This window comes from Centrocercus urophasianus, unplaced genomic scaffold, assembly GCF_019232065.1.
Source record: "Centrocercus urophasianus isolate 14NV4802_14NV808 unplaced genomic scaffold, USGS_Curo_1.0 seq_14, whole genome shotgun sequence".
Taxonomy (NCBI): domain Eukaryota; kingdom Metazoa; phylum Chordata; class Aves; order Galliformes; family Phasianidae; genus Centrocercus; species Centrocercus urophasianus.
In genome coordinates this window covers 6,942,277-6,953,017 of record NW_024884586.1, presented here as the reverse complement: position 1 = coordinate 6,953,017, position 10,741 = coordinate 6,942,277, and the positions used below count along the sequence as shown (strand labels likewise).

The 10,741-nt window shown below is 46.6% G+C and overlaps 1 protein-coding gene across 6 annotated transcripts; it reads left to right on the top strand.

Moving 5' to 3' along the window:
• Nucleotides 1–6,396: 6,396 nt before the first annotated feature.
• Nucleotides 6,397–10,651, top strand: TSSC4 (tumor suppressing subtransferable candidate 4). Of its 6 annotated transcripts, XM_042813848.1 has the most exons (4): nucleotides 6,397–6,466; nucleotides 6,653–6,759; nucleotides 7,574–7,646; nucleotides 8,640–10,651. In XM_042813848.1, the coding sequence occupies exon 4, from the start codon at nucleotides 8,728–8,730 to the stop codon at nucleotides 9,736–9,738; it is 1,011 nt and encodes a 336-aa protein (XP_042669782.1). In that variant the 5' UTR covers nucleotides 6,397–6,466; nucleotides 6,653–6,759; nucleotides 7,574–7,646; nucleotides 8,640–8,727; the 3' UTR covers nucleotides 9,739–10,651. The 6 variants fall into 6 exon arrangements, with proteins under 6 accessions (XP_042669782.1, XP_042669787.1, XP_042669785.1 ...); XM_042813853.1 differs by lacking the exon at nucleotides 6,653–6,759 and having other exon boundaries at nucleotides 6,448–6,466; XM_042813851.1 differs by lacking the exons at nucleotides 6,397–6,466; nucleotides 6,653–6,759 and adding an exon at nucleotides 6,473–6,624.
• The last annotated feature ends 90 nt before the right edge of the window (nucleotides 10,652–10,741 follow it).

Here is a 10,741-nt window from a genome sequence, read left to right as displayed (position 1 = left end):
GCTTTCTTTGGAGTTCAGCTGAGAGTCCCCATGTTCAATTGTACGGTTTGACCCAGAGGGGTTGCAGATGAAATTGTGGGTGATCCATACAAACCCTCCCTCTCCAAAGAAGCATCTTTCTGAAGCAAGAGGCAGCAAGCTGCAAGCCGAGTGAGAGGGAGGAGGGAGGCTGTGGGGAGGAGGTGAGTGAACTGTCCAGGTCTGAGTTCAAAGACCACAGGGAAAAGTCAAACAGAGCTGCTGACAGCTCAACTGAATGCTTGGGATTTTTTCATACTGTGGAGCATGCCACAAAGCAGTGTGTTTAACAATTTCTTTTTGCCTTTTTTTTTTTTTTTTAAAGAAACAAAACAGAAATCAATTTAATAAACATTTCTCATAGTGTGCATAGTGTGATGAACCGCTGCAATTTTACAACCAGTTAACCTTAACACCAGGATGCTTTGTGAACCAGGCTTCAGCAGCGTGGGCTTTAGCAGCCTCAGGGAGGGGGTGGCAGGCTGGGGATGTGGTTGGAATGGAGCTGAAGAGTGAATGGGGTTGCAGCTCCGGGGGAGCTAATGTGTATTGCAGAACGTGTATTGCAGAACGTGTGACTGTTGAAATTCAGAGTTGGGGTTGTGGTGTCACTGGCATGCATGCCTAAGGGGCTTCTAAAGTGACCTGAAATAGGGAAATAGGCCCCAAAGCCCTCTGCTGCCTTCCGTCTTGGGGCTGTTTGTATGGATGGTCTGGTAGAGTCCCTGCAGCTCCCACCGCCTGCTGCTCTGTGCCATCAGAGGAGCAGCGAGGGAGGAGGTCGAGAATGAGATCCAGCAACCACCTTTCTGTCTTGTCCTGGCTTGGACTCCTTGCTGCATTTGAAGCACGGCTGTCCTGCAGCCATCGCCTGTGCTGGTGCAGAGAGGGACGGAGAGCCCCGCTTGCGGCGGCTGCGCCTGTGCTATGAGATCATGCCCATCTGTTGTTCTTTCACTTGTTTACCTGAATGTTAATGGAGTCGGACATAATGACTTCTGGAAAGAAAGAAAGAAAGAAAAAAAAAAGTGATATTTAAAAACAATTAAAAAAGAAACAAAGCAAACCACTCCCTCGTTAGTGGATTTTTGATGATGTGTTGTCAGATCTTGTTTCTTTCCATCGCGTACCGATTTCTGCCACGTCTTCCAAGGAAACAGGGCTGTCTTGTTCTCGCTTCAAAGCAGGACTCGGGCTGCAGGGAGTGCAGTCCTTAGCTGACCTTCCAGGTGGTTTCCCGTGAGTGTGATGCTGTTTGCTTTGTGCCACAGAACATTTGAACTGTGGTGCTGCTCCACATGGGGATGAAATTATGCCTGCCTTTTTAGAGCTAATGTTACACTGATGTGAATTGCTGTCAGCCTTGAGCTGGTGTTAAACAGGGAGAGAGGCGATAGTAGAAACAAACTGACAAAGCACAGCACGTATCTGGCATCTGGGCTGTATGCCTTGGGACTCAAGCCTGGAAACATAGCTGGGATCCTAAAGCTTGCCCAGCTGAATGCTGTGCCCTGTTGGCACTTCAGGTCTAAGCATTAACACATGCTTGAAGCAGATCAGTTGTATGTGAATGCTTGAGCTGAGATGCTAAGAGAGAAATGGTCAAACCAGGCCCTTTTAAGGTGTTGTTCAGGGAAGGAGCTGGTTGTTCTCGGAGAACAGCGGTCCTGCTGCGTAGGAGCATGTGAGCAGCATGGATAAACCACTGTGCGGGGAAGGGTGGGTGGAAAGCCTGCAGCCCTGTCCTTCTCAGATTACACCAGCAGCCACAGCTTGGCCTTTTTTTGAGAAAAAGTTTCTTATCCAGAGGGTTGAAGGACTTAGAAAGGAAGGGCCAACTCACTGGAGGTGTTACTGGAGACTCCTGATTCCTAGGAATATTAACTTGAAAATATTGTTTTGGAGTTTTTTTAGGGGTTTTTTTTTTTTTTTTTGGTCAAACAATTGTATACTAATTTAGGCTTTTCCCAGCAGAATCCTTTTCGTTCATCCTCTGCCCCCACCAACTGTTTTTAAAACAACTCTCTAGAGCATTTCTAATGAGAAGTTTTGGAGGTATTTTTTGCTTTGGGCAGCTCTATTTCCTAAGCCTATTCTGGGCTGTTTGTGTTACCAGTAGCAATGTGTCTAATTGCTTCCTACTAAGAGGGCTGGGACTAGCAGCAAAGGTATAAATTGCTGATGTCCATTCTGTGTTTAGATGTTGTCTGAGCTCTAACTACATTGTGCTGTAGTCCCATGGGGTGTTGGGAGCAGGCAGCTCTCCCATAGAGCTGTTTACAGCAGCGGTTGCTGCAGGGGAAGGCACCCTCCCTCCCTCTCCTCCAGCTGCCAGCTCCACTTGCCTGGCTCAGAGATGAAGGATGTCTCAGTTGCTGCACTCAAATTCCTGATCTGAGCCGCCGCGGCCTTTGCTGGGCGTTAGTGGGTGCTGAAGGGGAAAGGCAAACATAATTAACTGCATGCCAAGTGCTCGATTAAGTGATAGACACAGGCTGGAATCCCCTCATCCCGTATGCACCAAACAGAAGTTAAGAGTGCGGTGTTAATTTCTGTGATGTCTGCCTGACCATTCCTCAGTTTCAGCCTGGGGATCATCACGCTGTCCTGCACAGGGCGGGAGCTCAGCAGGAGGTAGATACACAAAGATGCACTCCGGTGGTGTAAACATTTCAGCTGACCTCTAGCAGCTTGCCTGATGCAGGCAGCCTGCTGCTTCCATTTCGGAGCCCAGGGAGCTGGAGAAGAAAGAAAACACCACTCAGCTGCTAAAAATGCTGGAAAGCCCACATCTTCCCACATGCAGATACATTACAGTGGGTATATAACTGCAGCAGCTAGGCATGGGAAGGTGGACTTCCTGCATTTCTCTGCAGGGATTCCATGAACCCCTCATGTCTGGTGGTTGCAAGTAATGTTTCTAGTTACAATTTAATCACTTTTTTTTTTTTTTTTTCATTTTCCTTTCTTTCTAAGTGTTTCTTGGCCCTGTTTTGCTAGGGAATTGCCTCATGTTCAAACAGAGCTTTGGTGAGCACCCAAAATGTGATGGTGCAAGGCCAGGCAAATTCTCTCTTACATACAAAATGTCCCTAACAGAAAACAATTGCAGGTTCTCCCTATAGGTTGGGAGTAACTTTGTTATTGGGAAGAGTCAGGCAGTCAGGTTGATACCTGTCCTCATTAAGAATACTGCCTCCACATGAGTTAATTTTACACAGCTCACTTAGCAAGGAAAAAACTCCAATGTGAGTAAACAGCACTGGAATAAATCAAATCTGCTTGCATGAGAGCCAGGGCCAATAAGAAAGCACAAAAGTAAAACAGGTAAGCAAAAACTGATGTAGGAGAAAGGCAGTGTCAAGCACCAAATCCTGGAAACGTCCCACAGGGTTTCAAGGATATTTATAGGCTTTCCTTCTTGTAAATAGGAGAGGTCAGGTGATTATTTCCCCCAGCCTTTACTCATTCTGGCTCGGTGCAACTGCAGTCTTCCAGCAGAGGAGGACATGCTGTGCATTGCTGTGCTTGTGATTTTTACCTACAGGAAAATGCTCCTTTCCTTCTCCACTTCCCCTCATGAACTCTGGCATCAAGCTGAGCATGGCCATACCAGACTCATGTCCACAGTTGTTCTGGGTGCATGAGATGGAGAAAATGCATTGGATTGCCCTGCTTGGTCTTCAGTATCACAGTGGCTGCTGCCAGTTTCCTATGCCATGAAGAGAAGGGCAGGCAGACTCTCCCAGCCAGGCTCCGAGCAAAGAAGCCTCCAGAGCATGGGCTGGGCTGGAGCCTGCCAATTGAGCAGCGGAAACAGTCACCGGATAGGGGCCAACAGCGGATTTATGTGCAAGAAAGGAACACAGGCTCCCAACAGCAGGGCTGAGTGGAGACGCACTGCTTCCCGCAGAGGCATAGGACCTGTGGAAGAGCTGAGCCTGCTCCAGGCACAGTGTACTTGCTTAGAAGATCTCCTGTGATGGCACACAGAGCCATGTCCAGCCCCCCACCCCTCTTCAAGCCATCTTAGTTCACGCTGGCTAGGGGAAATGCTTTACCATCTGTTCGTCTTTAGGATCTGACTCATTATTTTTATTTCAGCTGTCACCAAGCAATAGCAAAAATCCCAACACAGCAGCACATTCACCATCGTGAACTGTCTTGTCTTCAGTCAGCAGAGAAAAGAACAGCTCATTCCCAGTTCTCTGCAGTGTGTGAGACTCATCTTCTGCACAATGATAGGAAAGGAAAGAAGAAAAAGGGTACAGACAGCTGTTGTAGTAACCTTGGCCATCAACTGCATCCTGGCAAAAAAAACAACAAGCCCACATCCATGGCTTGTGCTGCTTGTCTCCACCCTTACAAAAATAGGGCATGACAGTGCTTACTACATGTCGTTTCCCTGCCTGCTGCTGGTACGCCCAGACAGGGTTATGCAGCAGGCTCAGCCCTCAGCCAGCCTGTGTCTCGCCTGCCCAATGCTTTCCTTTGCCTGTGACTGCCCTTCTGTTCCTGCTCACATGCCAGAAGGCTCTGCTTTCTTCTCTCTTCCCTCCAGCCAGGAACCCATCTGACTGTGCCTGTGCTATATATGTGTATACGTTTAAGGAAAGGGTCACCAAATGGGGAGACATCTCTAGAGCCGCTGTTTTAGAACTCCAGCATGGCTCCAGCCAGACGAAAGACATTTTATGCTAACTTTGGTGCTGCTGCCAAACGTGTTCCGAGAGGCAGCCCTCATCTCATAAATTACTGCAGTTAGCAACGCTCCAGAAGGCAGGAGATATTTAAAAAACTGACAATGCAAATGAAATAGCTTATGTGAGGGATATCTTGTGGTGAGGCCCCTCTTGAAGGGACTCAGTGTGAACTTCTCACGAGCAGTGCAGCCTCACCTGTGGCACATGCATCTGCAAGGGGTGCAACAGGGTGTGGATGGCATGGCTGTGTGTGTGTGAAGGTGCCATGGACACCAGACGAGATAGGGCTGCATTATTAGAAAGATATTCCATGCTTCACAATCACGCCTTACTGATGTCATTGTTTTTTGTCAGCACATACATTTGTGAACAACTATTTTCAAGGATGACGTGCAGTAAACGTTCATAAAAAATCTCTGACAAACACCTTGAGAACTCGCTAAGAATTGGAACTGCTCCCACTGAACTACACTGCTGCATCAGTTTCACAAAAGCAAGGTCAAGCATCCCACTAGTTTCATGTTTTGTTGCTCTCTTTGATGTTTTAATAATAAGTTTTGTTATTTACATACATTTACTCTCTCTCTATATATATTTTAACAAGGGCTGCTCCGAAAGTAATGCCTCCTGTTTTATTACATTGGCCCATGATGTCAGGGGTGGATGGTGGTGGTATAGCAGCAGAGGTTGAACCTTCCCACCAGTATCTCATTACACGTTGTTGGCGTGTGACACATGGCAGCAAAGGGGCAGTCTGACGAAATGGCGTCTGACACGGAAGTGCAGATGAAGCAAAGATGCGTCGCTAAATTCCTCCCTGCACAAAAACAAAACAAAACAAAACAAAACAAAAAGCAAAAAGAAAAGCACTAACTGACATTTATCAATGCTTGTGAACATTTATGGAGTGCAAACAGTGCGTGTGAGCACTGGCCTGGAGACCTGGTGTGGCTGAGCGCTGCAGGCCACAGCACCCCATGGGAGGGCAGACGGACTGAGGGGAAAGCCGGCTTGGGATGTGCATTTCCACTGCAACATTTTAAGCTTTTAGCTGAACGAATGGGGAAAAGAACCAGGCAGCTTTGGCCAACACCAATAAAACATGTTCCGACAGAATTCCACTCTTGACATACACACAAAAAATGTTCTTCTGGGACAAAGGATGGAAACTTGCTTTTGGCTGGACACTTGTCTCACACTCCAGTGACTGGAGGCTTTCTGGTTATAAAGTACAGCAAATAAAAAAACTCCACGCTTCCTCTGAAGTGCTCACTGCCGCCAAGCCCAAGCGATCAGGAAAAAACCAACGCCTGACACGTTTTTTCCACACGGCTTGGGAGAGGCGGGGCCACCCCCACTGCTTCACAGGCTGCAAAATGGCGGGCGAACGGCTGGAGAAGGGCAGCGGTTCATCCTGGGAGCTGTAGTCCCGCCGCGCCGCCGCGCCGCCGCTCTTAAAATGGCCCCCAAAGGGGAAAGCGTGGGCAACTACAACTCCCAGGATGCAAAGCGAGGCGACGCGGAGAGGAGTTGGGGCGCACTTCCGCTTCTTGTTCCTGTCCTCGCCGCTTTGCCTTCTGGGAATTGTAGTCTCAGTGCTGCATACTGCAGCGCCGTGGCGCTCGGTGGGAACTCGGTGTCCCAGCGCTCCCCGGGCAGGTGCCGTCGCGGCGGCCGTGAGGAGTGCGACAGGCGGGAAAGGCGGGTAGCGCTGTGAGCGGGCGCCGGGCCTGCGCGGCTTCGGGGTACGGAGGAGATCCAGGAAGATCCCGGTGCGGGGAGGGGAGCTGGGCTCTGAGCTGGCAAGGAGTGCGATTGATGGGCCCGCGGTGCCGGGCAAGGCGGTGGGCTGTACCGTCGTGCTGTCTTTGCAAGGAGAACGGGGTCGCGGCCGAGGTTTGGGGTAACGGAGTTCTGCGTTTGCCTCACAGCTGCAGGAGGGCGAGGCCAGGATGGGAGAGGCTGATGGAGAATGTGCCAGCCAGAGGGACACGGGCCTGTCTGCGCTGTGCCGTGCCCGCATTGCTGTAACGAACGTGTGAGTCTGTCTGGTGTGCTGTCAGCATCTGCGTGTTTGGTATCAATGCTGTTCGTATGTTCTTTCTGTATAAATGTTCTTAGAAAAGAGGTGTCCTCATTCATAGCCTGAAACAGCTGTCTTGCTCAGCTGTGCTTCTTGGTGTCTCTTTAGAGTTGCGCTCGTTTCTTTCATGTGTTATAAAACTAAACAGAAAGATGCAGGACCTTCAGATGATTATGTTGCATGTAGGGGTTGCACTAAAGGCCATGTCTCAAAGGAACCATCAGTTCCCTTAGTCAAATACAGCCAGACTGCACACAACACAGCATTTGGGCCGTTCAGTTCTTTGGAAGTTTCTCCATGTATTAATGCCTCACGCATTGGTGCATATGACCCTTCTGTACAGACATCTTTGTGGTATCCTGGGTCTCTTTTCCAGTGGCATGCAGTACCTGCAGTGCATAAGTACTACTACAGTATTTCCTTGGCTGCACTTAACTACATTTACAACTACACTACATTTACTAATTGTTTACTGCACGAGTAAATTACAGCTTCGTTTTTTTAAAAGCCTCTCTTCTGTTGTACAGAATAAGGCTTGGTGGTGTGAACGTGGAGACTGAATAACTGTAATGGAGCCTGCCCTAGTAGGTTTGTGCTGTTCTTTTGCCAATATTCAGGATTATCTGAAGACTTTTTATGCGAGCTCGAGTTTGTGTCAGATTTAGAACTCAGCTCTGTAGCTTTGGATGACTCAGGGAGAAAGAATTATTTTCAAAACTCATTTTGAAACTACATTTCCAGTATCTTGATGGAAATGCTTGTTTTCTAGGGCGGAAGTGCTGAGATCTTTGGTGGCTTTAACTGACCCTCGGGAAGGGAAGCTGACTCAGTCTCAAGAGAAAGTGAGTGACCAGCAGACTTCCCATGTCTGTTTACTGCGGCTTTTCAGAAGAACCTATAATTGTGTAGTTTAACTTAATCTAATAGTAAATGAGAACTCTTTCCCTAATTCACATTTTGGAGAGCTGAACTGAGGTGTATGTTTGCAAACTCTATTTTTGACTGCCCAGCAAGCGGTGGGGTGATCATCAACCACCTCAGTTCCCCAGGGCTGCCTTCAGGCAGGCAATAGGGTGTTTCAGCCTGTACTAAAACTCGGGTCACTGTATCTTTTGATTGACCAAATGGCCAGTTCTTACTGACCCTTGGTTGCACCCTCCCCTTGTTCCCAGTGTGCTCACACAAGCATGGCATGTGCAATTAGTTTTCACAATCCCGCTCAATTCATTTCTTAAGCTCGCTCATCATGTGATCGCAACAATCTAGTGATAACATAAAAGCTTAAAGCCAAGGAAGGAGTGGACCTTGTACTTTGTCAGTTTAAAGCTAATGCAAAACTGTAGCCCTGACATGTTACAGGCTGTTCTGCCACATTCCTTGATCAGCAGCAGCGCCCTTTTTAATAGGTAGAACGTGATTGCAGCTGGATATAAGTTGGCAATAAAGAACTGTAACAGACAAAAGAAAGTGTAAGAGATTAGGACGTGTTTTGATGGATTTATATGGTATGGTAAATGCACGGTGTACTTTGGAGAATCACTGCTGTTCTTGGAAGATGTGTGGAACAGTTATGCTCAAAAAACTTATGCTCATTGTTTAGCAATCGGTCTTGCTGATACCTTTAATGGAATTCAGTATGCATTACTATTTATAATTACTTTGTATTCTTGTAATGAAGAATACAAGGCTTGTGGATGTCTTTAATATTAACATGCATTCATTCCATGGTAATGTACTCTGATATTGTAGTAATAATTATCAGGCCTGTCCTTGAGTGATGGCCATATGTTGATTCTCATTGTGCAATTGAATTTTCATGCTTCTTTGTATTGTAGGCATTGAAATTGCTGGGCATTTGGAAAACCATACATACAGCCATTCCTGGGCCTACATCAAGGACCTCAGTGGAGTGATAGCTCAAAGATGGGAGACCAGGATGATGATAAACCCTTCCTGGGCTCTGGGGCTGCCAGTGCTGCAGACTACGAAAGAGCTCAGCCCTCTGACGCAGTGTCGCTCAGCGATTCTGATTCTGATGATTTGGGGTTAGCAGATGAAGCAGAAGTTGATACAATATCTCCTGAGGATCCATCTGTAGATGATGGGGATTACAGATCAGGGGACGCTGCTGACCCATCAGACAGCACCGAGAGATCTCCTGTTCAGCCGTTCCATCTGAGGGGCATGAGTTCTACATTCTCTCTCCGCAGCCAGAGTATTTTTGATTGCTTGGAGGAGGCAGCCAAATTGTCTGTGCCCTCAATGTCTGAAGATAATGTTGTTGATGGGAGATTTAAACGTCCCTTACCTCCAACTACCATGTCAAGTAATGTGGTACCAGAAAGCCTTGGAAAGCCAACCAGACCAGTGCAGGCTCCCAGAATGTCTCCAGCAGTGCCTGACTACGTGGCACACCCAGAGCGCTGGACCAAATACAGCCTAGATGGGGTGCCAGAGTCTAGTGACAAGTTTAACAGGGCAGTGGCCATGGAATTTCTAGAGGGCTTGAAGAAAAGAGGAGAGGAACAAAGCTCAGCTGCTCAAGATAGCTACACGCCATATTTTAACCAGGACCCTTCCAGCTGTGGAGCTGGGAGGATTGTATTCACCAAACCTGCAAAAAGGGGTGTTGATGGACTAGAAAAGAAAATATTGGCAGGAGAGGGTGATAAGAAACACATCAAAACAGATCTGAAAGGAAAGACTGATGACTTGAGGGAGGAGGATAAGGTAGAGCTGGGACACTTAGGTGGTGGTAGAAAAGCAACAGAGGAGGAGGAGGGATGCCTGATGGCGGAGAACCTGAATACAGAAGTTGAGCATGGTGTGGGTGAAGAGCCATTAGCAGAAAAAGTTGGATTCCATTGCAGCAAGAAGAGAAATAGGAAAAATTTCCGACCTAAAGTAGATGACGAAGGAGAGGAGGAAGAGTGATGGAACAAATCAGAAACATGCAAGAATTGGTATACTCTTGGATTCTGTTGTTATATATGCTTGGTTTTGTTGTTACATATATATATATATATATATATTTTTAATCAGGGACCCATGTGATACCATTTTGTTTTAGTAACGGTTTGCTTTATAGCCACCCAGACCTCTTTCATTTTTAGAAATTAAGCTACTAAAAATACATTACAGACTTTTTGTTAGTGAGAACTCTGTAGGCGAAGGATAGTTGCAGTCTCTCAGGAGAGAATATAGCTTGCTTTGTTTGCTTGAGCAGCTCCCTGGGGCTTGCTCAAGTCATCATGAGCACCATAGAAAAAGACTGTTAGCTAGAATGCTGCAAGGCATCCTCATTACCCCAGACTTTTCTTAAGTCCTGTAGAATCCAGGAACAACAGTGATGAGATTCTCATGTAGAGTTGTTTAAACAATGAAAATAAAACCAAGTCTTCCACTAGATTTGATTTCTCCTGACCTGTCCTTTTTTTGTTCTGTTTGAGATTGAGAGTACAGCATGAGAGGGCCCAGGTGGGAACTGGCAAACCAACTATTTTTTAATGTAATTTCAAAAAAATAACTTACTTACTGTTACATGGAAAAAAAGAGATTAAGAAAATACGATTTTTCTTGCAGATGGGCACAACTTTGCAGAACATTCTAGTAAAGACACACTGAGCATCACTTCAGCCAAGTCTCTTCATGTTGAGTGTAGATCAGTTAACACAACTTCTTTTAGTACTATGATGTGTTGATTTATTTTTTTGCCTGCATATTTGTTTAGCCTTTCCAGATGGCACTACTTCCACGTTTCTTGGTGTACATTTGGTGGGAATCAGGGTGTTTGTAGAACTGGGTGCTTTTTACTTTGGAATTCAATAAACTTTCAGTTGTACTTTGATTTCTGCATCCCTTTGAACTGTACTGATATTAATGCAAACATAGGAGTTCAAATGACTACTTCATTTATTTGAGAACTGTTTAGAACACC